The 21,739-nt window shown below is 42.2% G+C and overlaps 1 protein-coding gene across 4 annotated transcripts in view; it reads left to right on the top strand.

Annotated features, from left to right (window-relative positions):
* Positions 1-21,739, top strand: part of ddx31 (DEAD (Asp-Glu-Ala-Asp) box polypeptide 31) — a 51,118-nt gene that overhangs the window by 3,753 nt on the left and 25,626 nt on the right. For all 4 annotated transcript variants that reach the window (XM_038989479.1, XM_038989497.1, XM_038989491.1 and 1 more), the window contains exons 5-12: positions 622-665; positions 9,402-9,472; positions 10,727-10,791; positions 12,116-12,160; positions 12,365-12,406; positions 12,726-12,790; positions 12,922-13,041; positions 13,194-13,300. In XM_038989479.1, the coding sequence (XP_038845407.1) occupies positions 622-665; positions 9,402-9,472; positions 10,727-10,791; positions 12,116-12,160; positions 12,365-12,406; positions 12,726-12,790; positions 12,922-13,041; positions 13,194-13,300 (559 nt within the window). The remainder of the gene's footprint in view (positions 1-621; positions 666-9,401; positions 9,473-10,726; positions 10,792-12,115; positions 12,161-12,364; positions 12,407-12,725; positions 12,791-12,921; positions 13,042-13,193; positions 13,301-21,739) is intronic.

Raw genomic sequence — 21,739 nt, 5'->3', positions numbered from 1 at the left:
CTACCTCATGAAGCTGGTTGAGAGAATGGCAAAGGGTGGCTACTTTGAAGATTCTGAACACTTTTTTGTTGGTTACTACATGATTCTGTGTGTTATTTCATAATTTTGATGTCTTCACTATTATTCTACAATGTAAAAATACAGAAACCCTTGAATGAGTAGGTGTGTCCAAACTTTTGGCTAGTACTGTATCTTTGATGATTGGGACCTGTTAGTGGTTGTTTTGTGATTTTACATTTTGTTGAAGGAAAGACATTGCTTTTCGGTTAGGGATTTTTTTCTTAACATTAGTCCCAATTTCATTTAAATGTTTTTACATTCACACTGAACCTCGACAGTAAATATTGTCTCTAGGGTTTTATTCAGTAGGGTGCACTGTAGCAAAACATTATTGCAACAGAAAACAACAAGATTGTCTGATTGGACACGGTTCAGGTAGTCCCTCCCTGTTTTAGTGTGTTTTTCTTTCTGTTTTTGTGACTTTTGAATATGACCCAGGTCATCGTAGCTGGAGTCTAGACCACGGTCGTTGTCAAGATGATAATGCTACTTTACAATGTGTCTTATAAATCAGTGGCCCTGTGAGACTTAGTTGGCTAACTGAATTGTTTCCCGCATCAGGTGGCGACGCTGACCAAAGTGCTGAATGTGACCACTATGACCAGGTAAAGCCTCCATTAGTGGTTTTCTAACTATATGTTCCAAATGGCATCCTATTCCCTTTATAGTAGTGATGCACGATATATCGGTGAACATATTGGAATTGGCCGATTTTAGCTAAAAATGCTAAAAACGGCGATGTTAAAAACCGATGTCAAAGCTGCCGTGCATACCTATATAATGTAGGTACATGACGTAATGACGCCACATAAAATGTTCAGCTAAACGTGAAACACTGCATTCCTAACCTAGCCCACACAATGTTTGCTGTGTGGATCGCGCAGCCAACAAGTCGAGCAGTCGTTTGAAAGAGTAAGAACATTTCAGCGAGACAACTCAAAGGCGAAATCCATTAAAGCCAAGATAATGGAATTCATTGCCCTTGACAATCGACCGTTCTCTGTCGTTGGTGATGTTGATTTTCGCCGACTGGTCGAGCACCGGTACACACTACCAAGTGCGGAGTTCCACAGTAATAGCGTCACTGCCATTAGCTTCACGACATGTATACTACGGAACGCCGTTTAGGTGTTTGCGTGTCAAAAAAGATACAGTAGCACTGTCAAAGCTGTACAAAAAAGTCTGCAAACACCGGCCACGAACCATGTGTTCACAATACCGCGTTGGTAATAAAGCACTCATTCAACAGTTTTAGATGAAGTTTTGTGGAAAAGGGACTGGGGCGAAATATATTTCTCCCATGGGCAAAGAAATTCATAAGGGGTGATTGCTTTAATTAACAGTAATTTTGATCCAAATGTGCAAATTGTCTAAATAGATCATCAAAATAGGTGGATTATTTTGAATATGTTATTGGACAATAAACATATGGCTTATTAACCTATACGGTCCAAATAATGATGATCCAATCTTCTTTGAAAATATATCTAAGAATTTATCAACTACAAGTAACACTAGACTCTATTGTTATGGTGGGAGATTTTAATACGGTCTTAAATACCTCTATGGACCGGAAAGGAAATCACACTATCACCATCAGGCACTTAAGGAAATCATGAATGTCATGGATATATTGGAATTAGTGGATATATGGAGACTTAAATACCCTGACCTAGTGAGATATACATGGCGGAGGCTTAATCAAGCTAGTCGTCTTGACTACTTTCTTATGCCATTCTCTCTGGCACCAAAAGTTTAAAAAGTGTTGATAGGGGACAGAATGCAGTTGGATCATCACATATTTGGCATATCTATTACTCTTACAGAATTTCCACGTGGGCGAGGATATTGGAAATTTAATAAAGTTTACTAGATGATAAATTGTTTAGAACTAGGACAGAATCATTTTTAACTTTTTCAGACATAACATAGGTACAGCAGATCCCCTTATTGTATGGGACACTTTTAAATGTGCCTTTTAGAGGCCATGCAATTCAGTACTCATCTATAAAACAAAAGCAATTTAGATCAAAAGAGTCCATATTAACAAAGGAAATTGAAGGACTAACAGTACAGTTAGATATCAATAAAAACTGTACCGTAGAGGCCCAGAATAAGTTAGAGGAAAAACAAAAAGAAATGGAGGAACTTATTCAAGAAAGATTCAGTGTAATATATTATAAAAATAAAGCGAACTGGATGGAATGTTGGGAAAAATGCACCAAATTATTTTTTAATCTTCAATATAGAAATGCTACAAAAAAAATGTAAATAAAATTTTATTTGTCACATACACATGGTTAGCAGATGTTAATGCGAGTGTATCGAAATGCTTGTGCTTCTAGTTCCGACAATGCAGTAATAACCAACGAGTAATCTAACCTAACAATTCCACAACTACCTTATACACACAAGTGTAAAGGGATGAAGAATATGTACATAAAAATATATGAATGAGTGATGGTACAGAACGGCATAGGCAAGATGCAGTAGATGGTATCGAGTACAGTATATACATATGAGATGAGTAATGTAGGGTATGTAAACATAAAGTGGCATAGTTTAAAGTGGCTAGTGATACATTTTTACATAATTTCCATCAGTTCCCATTATTAAAGTGGCTGGAGTTGAGTCAGTATGTTGGCAGCGGCCACTAAATGTTAGTGGTGGCTGTTTAACAGTCTGATGGCCTTGAGATAGAAGCTGTTTTTCAGTCTCTCGGTCCCTGCTTTGATGCACCTGTACTGACCTCGCCTTCTGGATGATAGCGGGGTGAACAGGCAGTGGCTTGGGTGGTTGTTGTCCTTAATGATCTTTATGGCCTTCCTGTGACATCGGGTGGTGTAGGTGTCCTGGAGGGCAGGTAGTTTGCCCCCGGTGATGCGTTGTGCAGACCTCACTACCCTCTGGAGAGCCTTACAGTTGCGGGCGGAGCAGTTGCCGTACCAGGCGGTGATACAGCCCGACAGGATGCTCTCGATTGTGCATCTGTAGAAGTTTGTGAGTGCTTTTGGTGACAAGCCGAATTTCTTCAGCCTCCTGAGGTTGAAGAGGCGCTGCTGCGCCTTCTTCACAACGCTGTCTGTGTGGGTGGACCAATTCAGTTTGTCCGTGATGTGTACACCGAGGAACTTAACTTTCCACCTTCTCCACTACTGTCCCGTCGATGTGGATAGGGGGGTGCTCCCTCTGCTGTTTCCTGAAGTCCACAATCATCTCCTTTGTTTTGTTGACGTTGAGTGTGAGGTTATTTTCCTGACACCACACTCCGAGGGCCCTCACCTCCTCCCTGTAGGCCGTCTCGTCGTTGTTGGTAATCAAGCCTACCACTGTAGTGTCGTCCGCAAACTTGATGATTGAGTTGGAGGCGTGCATGGCCACGCAGTCGTGGGTGAACAGGGAGTACAGGAGAGGGCTCAGAATGCACCCTTGTGGGGCCCCAGTGTTGAGGATCAGCGGGGTGGAGATGTTGTTACCTACCCTCACCACCTGGGGGCGGCCCGTCAGGAAGTCCAGGACCCAGTTGCACAGGGCGGGGTCGAGACCCAGGGTCTCGAGCTTGATGACGAGTTTGGAGGGTACTATGGTGTTAAATGCTGAGCTGTAGTCGATGAACAGCATTCTCACATAGGTATTCCTCTTGTCCAGATGGGTTAGGGCAGTGTGCAGTGTGGTTGCGATTGCGTCGCCTGTGGACCTATTGGGTCGGTAAGCAAATTGGAGTGGGTCTAGGGTGTCAGGTAGGGTGGAGGTGATATGGTCCTTGACTAGTCTCTCAAAGCACTTCATGATGACGGAAGTGAGTGCTACGGGGCGGTAGTCGTTTAGCTCAGTTACCTTAGCTTTCTTGGGAACAGGAACAATGGTGGCCCTCTTGAAGCATGTGGGAACAGCAGACTGGGATAAGGATTGATTGAATATGTCCTTAAACACACCAGCCAGCTGGTCTGCGCATGCTCTGAGGACGCGGCTGGGAATGCCGTCTGGGCCTGCAGCCTTGCGAGGGTTAACACGTTTAAATGTTTTACTCACCTCGGCTGCAGTGGAGAGCCCGCAGGTTTTGGTAGCGGGCCGTGTCAGTGGCACTGTATTGTCCTCAAAGCGAGCAAAAAAGTTATTTAGTCTGTCTGGGAGCAAGACATCCTGGTCTGCGACGGGGCTGTTTTTCTTTTTGTAATCCGTGATTGACTGTAGACCCTGCCACATGCCTCTTGTGTCTGAGCTGTTGAATTGCGACTCTACTTTGTCTCTATACTGGGACTTAGCTTGTTTGATTGCCTTGCGGAGGGAATAGCTACACTGTTTGTATTCGGTCATGTTTCCGGTCACCTTGCCCTGGTTAAAAGCAGTGGTTCGCCCTTTCAGTTTCACGCGAATGCTGCCATCAATCCACGGTTTCTGGTTTGGGAATGTTTTAATCATTGCTGTGGGTACGACATCGTCAATGCACTTTCTAATGAACTCGCTCACCGAATCTGCGTATTCGTCAATGTTGTTGTTGGACGCAATGCGGAACATATCCCAATCCACGTGATCGAAGCAGTCTTGAAGCGTGGAATCAGATTGGTCGGACCAGCGTTGAACAGACCTGAGCGTGGGAGCTTGCTGTTTTAGTTTCTGTTTGTAGGCTGGAAGCAACAAAATGGAGTCGTGGTCAGCTTTTCCGAAAGGAGGGCGGGGGAGGGCCTTATATGCGTCGCGGAAGTTAGTATAACAATGATCCAAGGTTTTACCAGCCCTGGTAGCACAATCGATATGCTGATAGAATTTAGGGAGTCTTGTTTTCAGATTAGCCTTGTTAAAATCCCCAGCTACGATGAATGCAGCCTCAGGGTGTGTGGTTTCCAGTTTACAAAGAGTCAGATGAAGTTCGTTCAGGGCCATCGATGTGTCTGCTTGGGGGGGAATATATACGGCTGTGATTATAATCGAAGAGAATTCCCATGGTAGATAATGCGGTCGACATTTGATTGTGAGGAATTCTAAATCTGGTGAACAGAATGACTTGAGTTCCTGTATGTTGTTATGATCACACCACGTCTCGTTGATCATAAGGCATACACCCCCGCCCCTCTTCTTACCAGAAAGATGTTTGTTTCTGTCGGCGCGATGCGTGAAGAAACCAGCTGGCTGCACCGACTCCGTTAGCGTCTCTCGAGTGAGCCATGTTTCCGTGAAGCAAAGAACGTTACAATCCCTGATGTCTCTCTGGAATGTTACCCTTGCTCGGATTTCATCAACCTTATTGTCAAGAGACTGGACATTGGCGAGTAGTATGCTCGGGGGTGGAGCACGATGTGCCCGTCTCCGAAGCCTGACCAGGAGACCGCTTCGTTTGCCCCTTTTACGGCGTCGTTGTTTAGGGTCACCGGCTGGGATCAGATCCATTGTATTGGGTGGAAGGCAAAACACAGGATCCGCTTCGGGAGAGTCATATTCCTGGTTGTAACGATGGTGAGTTGACGTTGCTCTTATATTCAGTAGTTCCTCCCGACTGTATGTAATGAAACCTAAGATTACCTGGGGTACCAATGTAAGGAATAACACATAAAAAAACAAAATACTGCATAGTTTCCTAGGAGGCGGCCATCTCGGTCGGCGCCGGAAGTATTGAAACTTGTTGTATTCGGAGGAAGTAAAGTACTTTAAGAATATGTTTTCGTTTCAGTCTCCTCCATCTCCACTAACTGAAATTAATTGTATGGATTTTTTTCCCAAATAATAATGTAAAATTAACATCTGTACAGAAAGACTCATGTGAAGGCAAAATTACAGAGGAGGAACTTCTTGATTCAATTAAAGTCTTTAAGGCTGGGAAAACTGCAGGGCTGGATGGCATACCAGTGGAAGTATACCAAACTTTTTTTGATATACTCAGAGGACCATTATTAGCATGTTTTAACCACTCCTATATAAATGGTAGATCAGACACGCAACAAGAAGGTCTGATATCATTATTTCTGAAACAGGACCCAAGTGGTATATATAAAGGTCCAGTCCATTAAAAAAATTGGAGACCTCTTACACAGGGTTTCGCCTGCCATATCAGTTCTGTTATACTCACAGACATTATTCTAACAGTTTTAGAAACTTTTGAGTGTTTTCTATCCAAATGTACCAATTATATGCACATCCTAGCTTCTGGGCCTGAGTAACAGCCAATTTACTTTGGGCACACTTTTCAGTCGGACGTCAAAATACTGCCCCCTAGCCCAAAGAGGTTTTAAGACACTAACAGCTTACAGACGGTAGGGAATTAAGGTCAGTTATGAAAAATTAGGACACTAAAGAGGTCTTTCTACTGACTCTGAAAAACACCAAAAGAAAGATGCCCAGGGTCCCTGCTCAACTGCGTGAAGGTGCCTTAGGCATGCTGCAAGGAGGCATGAGGACTGCAGATGTGGCCAGGGCAATAAATTGCAATGTCCGTACTGTGAGATGCCTAAAACAGAGCGACAGGGAGACAGGACGGACAGCTGATCGTCCTCGCAGTGGCAGACCACGTGTAACAACACCTGCACAGGATCGGTACATCCGAACACCTGCGGGACAGGTACAGGATGGCAACAACAACTGCCCGAGTTACACCAGGAACACTCCATCAGTGCTCAGACTGTCTGCAATAGGCTGAGAGAGGCTGGCTTGAGGGCTTGTAGGCCTGTTGTGAGGCAGGTCCTCACCAGACATTACCGGCAACAACGTCGCCTATGGACACAAACCCACTGTATCTGGACCAGACAGGACTGGCAAAAGTGCTCTAAACTGATGAGTCGCGGTTTTGTTTCAGCAGGGGTGATGGTCGGATTCGCGTTTATCGTCGAAGGAATGAGTGTTACACCGAGGCCTGTACTCTGGAGCGGGATCGATTTTCAGGTGGAAGGTGGGCTGGGGCGGTGTGTCACAGCACCATCTGACTGAGCTTGTTGTCATTGCAGGCAATCTCATCCTGACATAACCCTCCAGCATGACAATGCTACTAGCCATACTGCTCATTCTGTGCATGGTTTCCTGCAAGACAGGGATGTCAGTGTTCTGCCATGGCCAGCTATGAGCCCAGATCTGTTGGCTCGGAAGGTGAGGGCTAGGGCCACCCCCCCCCCCACAGAAATGTCCGGGAACTTGCAGGTGCCTTGGTGGAACAGTGGGTTAACATCTCACAGCAAGAACTGGCAAGTTTGGTGCAGTCCCTGAGAAGATGACGCACTGCAGTACTTAATGCAGCTGGTGGTCACACCAGATACTGACTGTTACTTTTGATTTTGACTCCCCCTCCCCCTTTGTTCAGGGTCACATTAATTCCGTTTCTGTTTGTCACATGTCTGTGGAACTTGTTCAGTTTATGTCTGTTGAATCTTATGTTCATACAAATATTTACACGTTAAGTTTGCTGAAAATTAACACAGTTGACAGTGAGAGGACGTTTCTTTTTTTGCTGAGTTAGTTGGCTACCTATAGCTACTGAAACATATGTCGTTTTGCTTTGTTTTTGGGGAAGATCATTGTTTGCATCCATGAGCTAGCAAGCTTTTCTTTAATGACCAGCACTGTAGGTGCGCGAGACAACTTTACCAACATCATAGCATACGTATCGATGAATCGATGGGACATATAAAATACGAGCGTTGGTGTAATCAATGTGTAATAACTACGTAAAAAAATGTATGAACGAGTTAAATTGTGACATGTCGTCATATTCAGGTCCTGATTGGTCAAAAAGCTTATTTGACACGTCAAATAGTGTTATTTACATATCTTTTTTGACACGCAAAGACCCAAACGGCGTTCCATAGAAATCCTGGTTGAGAATGAAACGACTGAACAAATGAACAACCAAACAGCACAGCAAGTAAGTGAAAGAAATAGCTTTTGATTGTTTGCTAACTTTTTTTTGTGACCTTTTTTTAACTTGTCAAGTCAGTTAACTTCTTGACGCACGGATCCCTTTAGCGGGATCATTTTCGTAAACAACCGCTGAATTGCAGAGCGCCAAATAAAATAAATATTTATAATCATGAAATCACAAGTGAAATATACCAAAACACAGCTTAGCTTGTTGTTAATCCACCTATCGTGTCAGATTTTGAAAATATGCTTTACAGCGAAAGCAATCCAAGCGTTTGTGAGTTTATCAATCACTAGACAAAACATTAAGAACAGCTAGCCTCAAATTAGCTTGGTCAGAAAAGCAATACAATTAATCGCTTACCTTTGATAATCTTCGGATGTTTGTGCTCACGAGACTCCCAGTTACACAATAAATGTTATTTTTGTTTGATGAAGATTAGTCTTGCGCGTTATGTTCAGAAAACCACAGGCTCGTTCCGGTCCTGAAAGGTAGACAAATTCCAAAAAGTATCCGTAATGTTCGTAGAAACATGTCAAACGTTTTTTTATAATCAATCCTCAGGTGGTTTTTAACAAACATAATCGATATTTCAACCGGACGGTAACCTATTCAATACTACAGAGAAAGAAAATGTCGAGCTACATCTCTCGCGCGCAGGAACTAATCAAAGGATACCTGACGCGTTTTGAAAAATCTCGCTCATTTTTCAAAATAAAAGCTTGAAACTATGTCAAAAGCCTGGTCACAGCCTGAGGAAGCCATTGGAGAAGGAATCTGGTTGATACCCCTTTAAATGGAGGGGCAGGCAACGGAACAGGGATTTTTCCAATAAAAGGCACTTCCGGGTTGGATTTCCTCAGGTTCGCCTGCAAAATCAGTTCTGTTATACTCACAGACAATATTTTGGCAGTTTTGGAAACTTTGGAGTGTTTTCTATCCTAATCTGTCAATTATATGCATATTCTAGCATCTGGACCTGAGAAATAGTCCGTTTACCTTGGGAACGTTATTTTTCCAAACATAAAAATTCTGTCCCCTAGCTGAAAGAAAATTCTTATTTACATTCCCGGCCTACCCCGACCAAACCCGGACGACGCTGGGCCAATTGTGCGCCGCCCTATGGGATTCCCAATCACGGCTGGATGTGATACAGCCTGGATTCGAACCAGGGACTGTAGTGATGCCTCATGCTCAGATGCAGTGCCTTAGACCGCTGCGTCCGTGTGTGTTAGTTAACTATTTAACTGTACTAGAATGCTTAAGGCCGCTAACATTTTTAATGTCGGTTATCGTTACGGTCTTTTTTTTTTTTTGCAAGGAAAATATTGGATATCGGCCAAAAATGTCATATCTGTGCATCACTACTTTTATAGTGCACTATAATATAGGGAATAGGGTGCCATTTGGAACACATAGCTGCCAACTGTCCTTAGCATTCAAGATGCTCACAGATCAATTGGCACAGTCTGTATACTAACGCTGTTTTCCTCGGCAGTGTCCAGAAAGAGACCATTCCTGTCCTCTTGTCTGGTCAAGACGCTGTCGTGCGCTCTCAAACAGGATCGGGTAGGATGCATTTCCAGCTCTTTATGCTTCCTTTTGATGTTTGACTGCATATTATTTTTATATATTCCACATACAGTGCATTTGGAAAGTATTCAGATCCTTTGACTATTTCCAAATTTTCTTATATTACTGCCTTATTCTAAAATGGATTAAATACATATTTTCCCTCATCAATCCATACACAACCCCATAAAGATTTTTAGACATTTTTGCAAATGTAAACATAAGTATTCATACTCTGCTATTAGACTCGAAATTGAGCTCTGGTGCGTACTGTTTCCACTCATCGTCCTGGATGTTTCTATAACCTCATCGGAATCCACCTGTTGTAAATTCAATTGATTGGACATGATTTGGAAAGGCACACACCTGTCTTTATAAAGTCCCACAGTTGAGCGAAAACATAAGCTATGAGGTCGAGTGAATTGTCTGTTAGCGCTCCAAGACAGGATTGTGTTGAGGCACAGATCTGGGGAAGCGTACCAAAAAATGTCTGCAGCATTGATGGTCCCCAAGAACATTGGCCTCTATCATTCTTAAATGGAAGAAGTTTGGAACCACCAAGACTTGGTTCACCATAAGCACACAGCCAAGACAACGCAGGAGTGGCTCCGGGACAGGTCTCTGAACGTCCTTGAGTGGCCCAGCCAGAGCCCGGACTTCTCTGGAGAAACCTGAAAATAGCTGTGCAATGACGCTCCGAATCCAACCTGACAGAGCTTGAGAGGCTCTGCAGAGAAGAATGGGAGAAACTCCCCAAATACAGTTGTTCCAAGCTTGTAGCGTCATACCCAAGAAGAGATGAAGCTGTAATCGCCGCCAAAGGTGCTTCAACAAAGTCCTGAGTAATGGGTTTGAATACTTATGTAAATGTGATATTTCAGTTTATTTTTGTAATACATTTGCAAACATTTCTAAACATGTTTTTGCATTGTCAGTATGGGGTATTGTGTGTAGATTGAGGGGGGGGGGAACAATTGAATCCATTTTAGATTACGTCCGTAACGTAACAATGTGGAAATTAAGTCAAGGGGCCTGAATACTTTCGGAGTACGCTGTTCTTTTCCTGTAGAGCCTAATTACTATATGAGTTGTTTGGGGAATGGGAGAATGTTTTCTTCTATATACATTGTACAGATTTAATCATTTAGCAACGTTGTTTGGAGAGGATGCAGATGCTTTTTATTTTTTAGAGCTTTGTGTGAGTAATAGTCCTAAAGTGAAATGTTTTCCTTTTTGTACTGGAATGTCTAGGTAAAACTCTTGCCTACGGGATACCGCTTGTTCAGTCTTTACAAGCAGTGGAACCAAAAATTAAGGCAAGTACACTGATTTGTTTATTAAAATTAATTTAAAAAAGGTTAACATATTATTTTCATATCCAGGGAACCGCTTTAATGTCAGAGAATGACCAGCTCATTGCCTAAGAAGTGTGATCATAGTGTGATCATGTGCATGTAGGGTGTACATATACATACATGCATGCATACAGTTGAAGCCGGAAGTTTACGTACACTTAGGTTGGAGTCATTAAAACTTGTTTTTCAACCACTCCACAAATTTCTTGTTAACAAACTATAGTTTTGGCAAGTCGGTTAGGACATCTACTTTGTGCATGACAAGTCATTTTTCCAACAATTGTTTACAGACAGATTATGTCACTTATAATTCAATGTATCACAATTCCAGTGGGTCAGAAGTTTTCATACACCAAGCCTTTAAACAGCTTGGAAAATTGCAGAAAATGATGTCATGGCTTTAGAAGCTTCTGATAGGCTAATTGACATCATTTGAGTCAATTGGAGGTGTACCTGTGGATGTATTTCAAGGCCTACCTTCAAGCTCAGTGCTTCTTTGCTTGACATCATGGGGAAATCAAAATAAATCAGCCAAGACCTCAGAAAATAAATTCTAGACCTCCATGTCTGGTTCATCCTTGGGAGCAATTTCCAAATGCCTGAAGGTACCACGTTCATCTGTACAAACAATAGTACGCAAGTATAAACACCATGGGACCATGCAGCCGTCATACCGCTCAGGAATGAGACGCGTTCTGTTTCCTAGAGATTAACGTACTTTGGTGCGAAAAGTGCAAATCAATCCCAGAACAACAGCAAAGGACCTTGTGAAGATGCTCGAGGAAACGGGTACAAAAGTATCTATATCCACAGCAAAACGAGTCCTATATCGACATAACCTGAAAAGCAGCTCAGCAATTAAGAAGCCACTGCTCCAAAACCGGCATAAAAAAGCCAGACTACGGTTTGCAACTGCACATGGGAACAAAGATCGTACTTTTTGGAGAAATGTCCTCTGGTCTGAGGAAAGAAAAATCGAACTGTTTGGCCATAATGACCATTGTTATGTTTGGAGGGAAAAGTGGGAGGCTTGCAAGCCGAAGAACATCCCAACCGTGAAGCACGTGGTGGCATTATCATGTTGTGGGTGTGCTTTGCTGCATGAGGGATTGGTGCACTTCACAAAATAGAGAGATATATGTATTTAAGTCTATATTATAAGGTTAACGAAATCAGGAGGGAATGAGGATGTCCAAGTAATCCTTCATCTTGGATTTCTGGAAAAGTTTCCAGAGTTGATACCCTATATCCGTGTGTATAAACCTTCTGCATATCCTTTTTCCAGAGAGGGGATGGGCCTCTTGCTGTCATTGTGGTCCCCACCAGAGAGGTATGCCCAGATCATTTTCTCTTTTCTCTGTCCCACTTGTTGTTCATCTTTACTTTTCTAACCTGCCTAACTTCTCACCTGGGTGCATGTGTTATACAATGAGTCACTATGCAGTTGTCATTTGTACAATAAGCATACACACAATGGATGTTGAGTTTGAGTCGTAACCACTTTGATTTCTTCTTGATTTTTGTTCCCCCTCAGCTGGCCCAGCAGAGCTTTCAGATCTTCCAGAAGCTCCTCAAGGTACAGTAAGGTTGTGCCCCAAATGACACCCTATTCCTTTTCTAGCCCCAAATGACACCCTATTCCTTTTCTAGCCCCAAATGACACCCTATTCCCTTTCTAGGGCACTTCTTTTGATAATTTTTCTTAGGGCTCTGGTCAGAGTATAGCACTATATAGGGAATAGGGGTGCCTTTTGGGATGCATCCCTAGTTTCTCTGCCCAGCAAAGCACTACAGCCACAGTCAGCCAGCAAAGCATTGGAATGTGATGGGCTCTTTTCCCCTGGCTGTCTGCTTATTGTACTGTACCTTCATTCCCATCCCTCTCCTCTTGCCAGCCTTTCACGTGGATCGTGCCTGGAGTCCTGATGGGGGGAGAGAAGAGGAAGGCAGAGAAAGCCAGGTTTTTTTCCACCATTGATTGACTTTGGGTAGCATATTGGTTTGAAGGGGGAAGCTTTCACTATAGTTGGTGTCAGTGGATCCAACCTAGGCTGTGTGTGCACGCTTACAATCCTATCTGTCTGTGTTTAGGCTGCGTAAAGGGATTAACATTCTGATCACCACGCCGGGCCGACTGGTGGACCACATCAAGAACACTCTGAGCATAGCCTTCAGCGCTGTCCGGTGGCTCATCCTGGACGAGGCTGACCGGTACACACACACACACACACACACACACTCTTTGACCTATATTTTAGGGCTTAAGGCCCTCAGTTGGCATTTCCTTCTTCCTGCCAACACTACATTGTGTATCTGGCTTTGCTTTATGGTGAATGAGTGGTTCTGTGTTTGTCGGGGTGTAGGATTCTGGACCTGGGCTTTGAGAAGGACCTGACAGTGATCCTCAATTCCTTGAATGCCACTGGACCTCCCAGGCAGAATGTGCTCCTGTCTGCTACTCTCACAGATGGTAAGCTGCCCAAGTATCCTGTTTGTTAGGCACCAAATGGAAAAAAATGGGGGAGGAACTGCATTTGACATTTTAGTCATTTAGCAGACTATCTTATCCAGAGCGACTATCAGTAGTGCGTGCATACGTTTTTCATACTGGTCACTCGTGGGAATCGAGCCCACAACCCTGGCGTTGCAAGTGCCATGCTCTACCAACTGAGCCACACGGAATCATCATCATCATTACTTTGGGTGTAATCATTAGTGCACACTGTAACGTTTTGCAACAAAAAATAAATAAAATAATCTTGGACAAGTTCATTTTAGTCCCTCCCTAATATGGTCTGTTTGGTCCCAGGTAACTGGGACTGCGGGCCACAGGCCAATCAGATCGGTCTCTGTGTGACAGCTGCTATGTCAGCTCTCTTGTGGACCAATAGAACATACACTTCCCTCAATATATATTTAGACAGTAAAGCTAACATTTTATATTTGTCTCAATACTTTAGCATTTTAGATTTGAGATCAAATTAGGCAACAATACAGAATGTCATATTTTTATTTTAGGGTATTTTCATACATATCTGTTTCACTGTTTAGAAATTAAAGCACTATATCTAGTGCCCCCAATTGAAGGAGTAAGTATTTGGACAGATTCACTTATAGTGTATTAAAGCAGTCAAAAGTTTAGCATTTGGTCCCTTATTTCTTGCACTCAATGACCCAAGCCCAGCTCAGTTAATCCCTACCATTGTGTTGCTGAGTAGTCATAATACTTCAGCAAATGTACATTATACCAGGGGCGTTGGTAGACACAATGTGAGTAACCTAATTTATGTCCATCTAACTGCATGCCTGAATGCCTCTGCTGATCCTACAGCGATTGAATGCAGTAATCATGTGCAGATGAACCAGAGTTATACTGTTAGCACTGAGGCGGTGGGGCCTAGTAGGAAGTCCCTATGTGTGCAGCTCCCCCTGCACTAACGTAAATAACATGAGCATGTCTACAGTGCATTTGGAAAGTATTCAGACCCCTTGACTTTTTCCACATTTTGTTACATTACAGCCTTATTCTACAATTGAGGAAAAAGACCATTTCAAACTTGTTAAGGATAGGGGGCAGTATTTGGAATTTTGCAGGACTGAGGTGGCCAAAGTAAACTGCTTGTTACTCAGGCCCAGAAGCTAGGATATGCATGGTAGTATTGGATAGAAAACACTCTAAAGTTTCTTAAACTGTTAAAATAATGTATGTGAGTATAACAGAACTGATTTGGAAGGCGAAAACCCGAGGACCAATTTTTTTTTCTGTTGACCTGCCAGCCAATTCCAAGCTTAACCTGTCTAGGACTGGGGTGCCGCTAGCGGCACCCCCCCCCCCCCCCCCCCCCCACTGAAAAGCCAGGGCGCGAAATTCAAAAAAAATATATTTTTAAAATATTTAACTTTCACACATTAACAAGTCCAATACAGCTAATGAAAGATACAGATCGTGTGAATCCAGCCAACATGTCCGATTTTTAAAATGTTTTACAGGGAAGACACAATATGTAAATCTATTAAACACCTTAGCAAAAGAGACCATTTTTTCTTTGTCCACCAACACCACTAGCTATCACCAATTCGGCTAAACTAAGATATTGATAGCCACTAACCAAGAAAAAACCTCCTCAGATGACAGTCTGATAACATATTTATGGTATAGGATAGGTTTTGTTAGAAAAATGTGAATATTTCAGGTAGATATCATAGTTTACAATTGCACCCACCGTCACAAATCGACTAGAATAAATAGATAGAGCAACGTGTCTTACCTAATTACTAATCATAAAACATTTCGTAAAAATACACAGCATACACTAATCGAAAGACACAGATCCTGTGAATACAGACAATATTTCAGATTTTCTAAGTGTCTTACAGCGAAAACACAATAAATCGTTATATTAGCATACCACATATGCAAACGTTACCCCAGCATTGATTCTAGCCAAAGAGCGCGATAACGTCAACATCGCCAAAAGATATTAATTTTTTCACTAACCTTCTCAGAATTCTTCAGATGACACTCCTGTAACATCATATTACAACATACATATACAGTTTGTTCGAAAATGTGGATATTTAGCCACCAAAATCGTGGTTATACAATGAGAAAAGTAGCCGAGCTGGTCAGAAAATGCCGTGCGCCATATTAGACAGTGATCTAGTCGTATACATAAATACTCATAAACGTGACTAAAAAATATAGGGTGGACAGCGATTGATAGACAATTTAATTCTTAATACAATCGCGGAATTACATTTTTTAAATTATCCTTACTTTTCAATACAGTTTGCGCCAAGCGAAGCTACGTCAAAAAAGATGGCGTCCTAAGCCACTAACATTTTTCGACAGAAACACGATTTATCATAATAAATTGTTCCTACTTTGAGCTGTTCTTCCATCAGAATCTTGGGCAAAGAATCCTTTCTTGGGTCTAATCGTCTTTTGGTCGAAAGCTGTCCTCTTGCCATGCAGAAATGCACATTGCGTTCGGCATGAACTGGAACGGTGCCCAGAGATTCACAGTGGCTCAGAAATAAATGTCCCAAAATCGCACTAAACGGATATAAATTGCTATAAAACGCTTTAAATTAACTACCTTATGATGTTTTTAACTCCTATAACGAGTAAAAATATGACCGGAGAAATATAACAGGCTACACTAATGCTTGGAAAAACAGTAGGTCGGTATCCTCCGCGCGCATGACGCACCTAGAAAAGAGGTCCTACCTACAGGATTTTTTCATTTATAGTGGCTGTGATTGGGCAATCGATACCATTCAAAGCGTCATCACGTAAAGGCATCCAGGGGAAGACGTAAGCAGTGTCCGTATACTAATAGGAATAACAGTGGCCTTAAAACTGACTCCAGAACAGGGGCCAAAATGTGTGAAATCTGACTCCATGTCAGGGAAATTGCTGTAGAATGAGTTCTGTTCCACTTAGAGACAAAATTTCAACGGCTATAGAAACTATAGACTGTTTTCTATCCAATAATAATAATAATATGCATATTGTACGATCTAGAAGTTTGTAGGAAGCCGTTTCAAAAATTACACGATTTCCATAAATAGTGACAACAGCACCCCCTAGCCTTAACAGGTTAAGCTAATGAAACCAAAGACTTCCGCCTCCCAAATTGCAGTTCCTATGGCTTCCACTAGATGTCAACAGTCTTTATACATGGTTTCAGGCTTGTATTTTGAAAAACCAACGAGGAATAGTTGTTTATCCTCAGGAAGTCCCATGGCAAAACTAGTCTCATTGCGCGCGTGACCGAGGGAGCACGCTGCGTTCTTTTCCTTTCCTATTGAAAATAGTTCGCTCCATATGAAATATAGTTTATTTAGATATTAGAGTACCTAATAATGAATTAGAAACGTCGTTTCATTTGTTTGGATAAACTTTACTGGTAACTTTTGGAACTCCTATGTCTGCATTCGGAACGGGTCGATTACTGAACTCAATGACGCCTACTAAACGGACTATTTGGGATATAAATAAGGAATTTATCGAACAAAACGACCATGCATTGTGTTCCTGGGACTCTTGTGATTGTGATCAGAGGAAGATCTTCAAAGGTAAGTCACTTATTTTATTGCTATTTGGGATTTTGTGATGCCTGTGCTTGTTTGGATAATATGCTGTTGTGGGGCGCTGACCTCAGATAATAGAATGCTGTGCTTTCGCCGTAAAGCCTTTTTGAAGGCGGTTAGATTGCCAAGATTCTAAGCTAAAGAATCATGTCTGACACTTGTATTATCATGAAGGTTTAATATTACGTTTTCTGTATTTTGAATTTGGTGCTCTGCAATTTCACCGGATGTTGTCGAGGTGGGTCGCTAGCGGGACCCCTGCGCCAGAAAGGTTAATCAATCTACACACAATACCCCATAATGACAAAGCGGAAACAAGTTTTTATACGTTGTTGCAAATGTATTAAAAATAAGGTGTAGGTTCAGGCTGAGGCTCAGAATTAGAAGAATAGTCATCCGAGATGTCATGATTAATTTCTTCCTCATCTGAGTCAAATTTTACGAATGTATACATAAAAAACATTGATCACATTTACACAAGTAATCAGTCCCTTTACTCAGTACTTTGTTGAAGCACCTTTGGCAGCGATTACAGCCTCTTCTTCTTGGGTATGACGCTACAAGCTTGGCACACCTGTATTTGGGTAGTTTCTCCCATTGTTCTCTGCAGACCCACTCAAGCTCTGTCAGGTTGGAAGGGGAGCGTGGCTGCACAGCTGTTTTCAGGTCTCTCCAGAGATGTTTGATCAGGGTCTGGCTGGGCCGCTCAAGGACATTGAGACCTGTCCCGAAGCCACTCCTGCGTTGCCTTGTCTGTGTGCTTAGTTAGGGTCGTTGTCCTGTTGAAGGTGAACCTTTGCCCCAGTCTGAGATCCTGAGTGCTCTGGAGCAGGTTTTCATCAAGTATCTCTCTAATTTGCTCTGTTAATCTTTTCCTCGATCCTGACTAGTCTTCCAGTCCCTGCCTCTGAAAAACATCCCCACAGCATGATGCTGCCACCACCATGCTTCACCGTAGGGATGGTGTCAGGTTACGTCCAGATGTGATGCTTGGCATTCAGACCAAAGAGTTCAATAGCTGGTTTCATCAGACCAGACAGTCTTGTTTCTCATTGTGTGAGTCCTTTAGGTGCCTTCTGACATATTCCTAGTGGTCTGTCATGTGCCTTATACTGAGGAGTGGCTTCCGTCTGGTCACTCTACCATAAAGGCCTGATTGGTGGAGTGCTGCAGAGATGGTTGTCCTTCTGGAAGGTTCTGCCATCTCCACAGAGGAACTCTAGAGCTCTGTCAGTGACCATAAGGTTCTTGGTCACCTCCCCGACCAAGGCCCTTCTACCCCGATTGCTCAGTTTGGCCGGGCGGCCAGCTCTAAGATGAGTCTTGGTTGTTCCAAACTTCTCCCATTTAAGAATGATGGAGGCCACTGTGTTCTTGGGGACCTTCAATGCTGCAGACATTTTTTGGTGCCCTTCTCCAGATCTGTACCTCAACACAATCCTGTCTTGGAGCTCTACTGACAATTCCTTTGACCTCATGGCTTGGTTTTTGCTATAACATCCACTGTCTAGTGATGCACCGATATGACATTTTTGGCTGATACCGATGTCCGATAACACATTTTTTACATTTTTGCGGCCTTTCAAGCATTCTAGTACAGTTAAATAGTTAAAACGCACACGGACGAAACGCACACGCACTGCATCTCAGTGCAAGAGGCGTAACTACAGTCCCTGGTTTGAATCCAGGCTCTATCACATCTGGCTGTGATTGGGAGTCCCATAGGGCAGTGCACAATTGGCCCAGCGTCGCCGGGGTAGGCTGTCATTGTAAATAAGAATTTGTTCTTAACTGACTTGCCTAGTTAAATGAAGGTTACACACACACCATACTGACATAAAAATTATTTTATTGGCATTTACAGTTGAAGTCGGAAGTTTACATGCACCTTAGCCAAATACATTTAAACTCAGTTTTTCACAGTTCCTGACATCCTAGTAAAAATTCCCTGTCTTATGTCAGTTAGGATCACCACTTTATTTTATGAATGTGAAATGTCAGAATAATAGTTGCGAGTGATTTATTCTCAGCTTTTATTTCTTTCATCACATTCCCAGTTGGTCAGAAGTTTACATACACTCATTTAGTATTTGGTAGCGTTGCCTTTTAAATTGTTTAACTTGGGTCAAACGTTTTGGGTGGCCTTCCACAAGCTTCCCGCAATAAGTTGGGTGAATTTTAGCCCATTCCTCCTGACAGAGCTGGTGTAACAGAGTCAGGTTTGTAGGCCTCCTTGCTCACACACGATTTTTCAGTTCTGCCCACAAATTTTCTATAGGATTGAGGTCAGGGCTTTGTGATGGCCACTCCAATACCTTGCCTTTGTTGTCCATAACCTCTACTTCCTCAGAAACCCGGGTCCGGGAGCACCCCCACCAGTAAAAAAGCTGACTAGCATAGGCTAGCATAGCGTCACAAGTAAATAGTAGCATCTAAATATCATTAAATCACAAGTCCAAGACACCAGATGAAAGATACACATCTTGGTAATCAAGCCATCATTTCTGATTTTTAAAATATTTTACAGGGAAGACACAATATGTAAATCTATTAGCTAACCACGTTAGCAAAAGACACCACTCCCATACTCCACCATTTTTTTTACTCCATCAGCAGCTATCACAAATTCGACCAAATAAAGATAGAAATAGCCACTAACCAAGAAACAACCTCATCAGATGACAGTCTGATAACATATTTATTGTATAGCATAGGTTTTGTTAGAAAAATGTGCATATTTCAGGTATAAATCATAGTTTACCATTGCAGCCCCCATCACAACTCTCACTAAAACGACTAGAATAACTACAGAGACCATCGTGTATTAGCTAATTACTCATCATAAAACATTTCTTAAAAATACACAGCGTGCAGCAGATGAAAGACACAGATCTTGTGAATCAAGACAATATTTCAGATTTTCTAAGTGTTTTACAGCGAAAACACAATATAGCGTTATATTAGCTTAGCACAATAGCGAACATCACACCAGCATTGATTCAAGGCAAAAATAGCTATAACGTATAAACCACCAAAATATATTAATTTTTTCACTAACCTTCTCAGAATTCTTCAGATGACAGTCCTGTAACATCATATTACACAATTCATATAGAGTTTGTTCGAAAATGTGCATATTTAGCGGCACAAATCGTGCTTATACAATGAGAAAAGTAGCCAAAAGCTCAAGCAATCTGTCCGGCGCCATCTTGGAAAGCCACCTATTCTTATCGAAAACTATTCATAAACTTGACTAAAAAAATACAGGTTGGACAGCAATTGAAAGACAAATTAGTTCTTAATGCAATCGCTGAATTACTTTTTTAAAATTAACGTTACTGTGCAATACAGGGTGCAATACAGGGTGCGATAACGCAAGGCTACACGGCAAATAATGGCGTCTTATGCATTTTACTTTTTCAACAGAACAACGAATTATCAGCATAAATAGTTCTTACTATTAGCTGAACTCCCATCAGAATCTTGGGAAAGGTGTCCTTTGGCCAAAAGAATCGTTGCTGGGTTGGAGAATGTTTCCTTCCACGTTGCAATTAGCAGTACACAATGGCATGCGAGAGAGATACCCAACTTCATACAACGGCAGAAAATGAAATGCCCGAAAATCGCAATATTCGGTTTAAAATAACAAGATTATGATGTCTTTAAAGCCTATATCGAATAAAAACAGAGCCGGATATAACTAGAAGCTAAAACGGGAGCTTCTAAAACGACATCCCAATGTCCTTAGTGCGTCAGCGCGAAGAAGCAAAAGAAGGGACACCTCGATTCCAATCAATTTATAGACTTTCTGAACTGCGTAGAGACTCCATTTCAAGGCCCTCTATTCGCTGACACCCAGGGGAAGGCGTATGCAGTGCATCTCAACCAATAGAAGACAGGCAAAGTTATACACAGGTCTGAGAACAGGTTTGGAAAAATCTGCATTCTCAACTCCACATAGGGAAATTGCTCTAAGTCCAGTTCTGTTTCACTTACAGACATAATTCAAACGGTTTTAGAAACTAGAGAGTGTTTTCTATCCAATAGTAATAATAATATGCATATTGTACGAGCAAGAATTGAGTACGAGGCAGTTTAATTTGGGAACACCAAGAAAAAAATAGTGCTAACAGCTCCCCCTATTGACAAGAAGTGTTAAGCCATTTTGCCACAATTTTGGAAGTATGCTTGTCCATTTGGAAGACCCATTTGCAACCAAGCCTTAACTTCCTGACTGATGTCTTGAGATGTTGCTTCAATATATCCACATCATTTTCCTTCCTCATGAAGCCATCTATTTTGTGAAGTGCACCAGTCCCTCCTGCAGCAAAGCACCCTCACAACATGATGCTGCCACCCCCGTGCTTCACGGTTGGGATGGTGTTTTTCGGCTTGCAAGCCTCCCCCTTTTCCTCCAAACATAATGATGGTCATTATGGCCAAACAGTTCTATTTTTGTTTCATCAGACCAGAGGACATTTCTCCAAAAAGTACAATCTTTGTCCCAATGTGCAGTTGCAAACCGTAGTCTGGCTTTTTTATGGCGGTTTTGGAGCAGTGGGTTCTTCCTTGCTGAGCGGCCTTTCAGGTTATGTCGATATAGTGCTCGTTTTACTGTGGATATAGATACTTTTGTACCTGTTTCCTCAGCATCTTCACAAGGTCCTTTGCCGTTGTTCTGGGATTGATCTGCACTTTTCGCACCAAAGTACGTTAATCTCTAGGAGACAGAACGCGTCTCCTTCCTGAGCGGTATGACGGCTGCGTGATCCCATGGTGTTTATACTTGCGTACTATTGTTTGTATAGATGAA

The sequence above is a fragment of the Salvelinus namaycush genome, chromosome 1, assembly GCF_016432855.1.
Source record: "Salvelinus namaycush isolate Seneca chromosome 1, SaNama_1.0, whole genome shotgun sequence".
Taxonomy (NCBI): Eukaryota; Metazoa; Chordata; class Actinopteri; order Salmoniformes; family Salmonidae; genus Salvelinus; species Salvelinus namaycush.
Note: the sequence above shows the minus strand (reverse complement) of the source record. Positions and strands in the feature narration are given on the sequence as shown.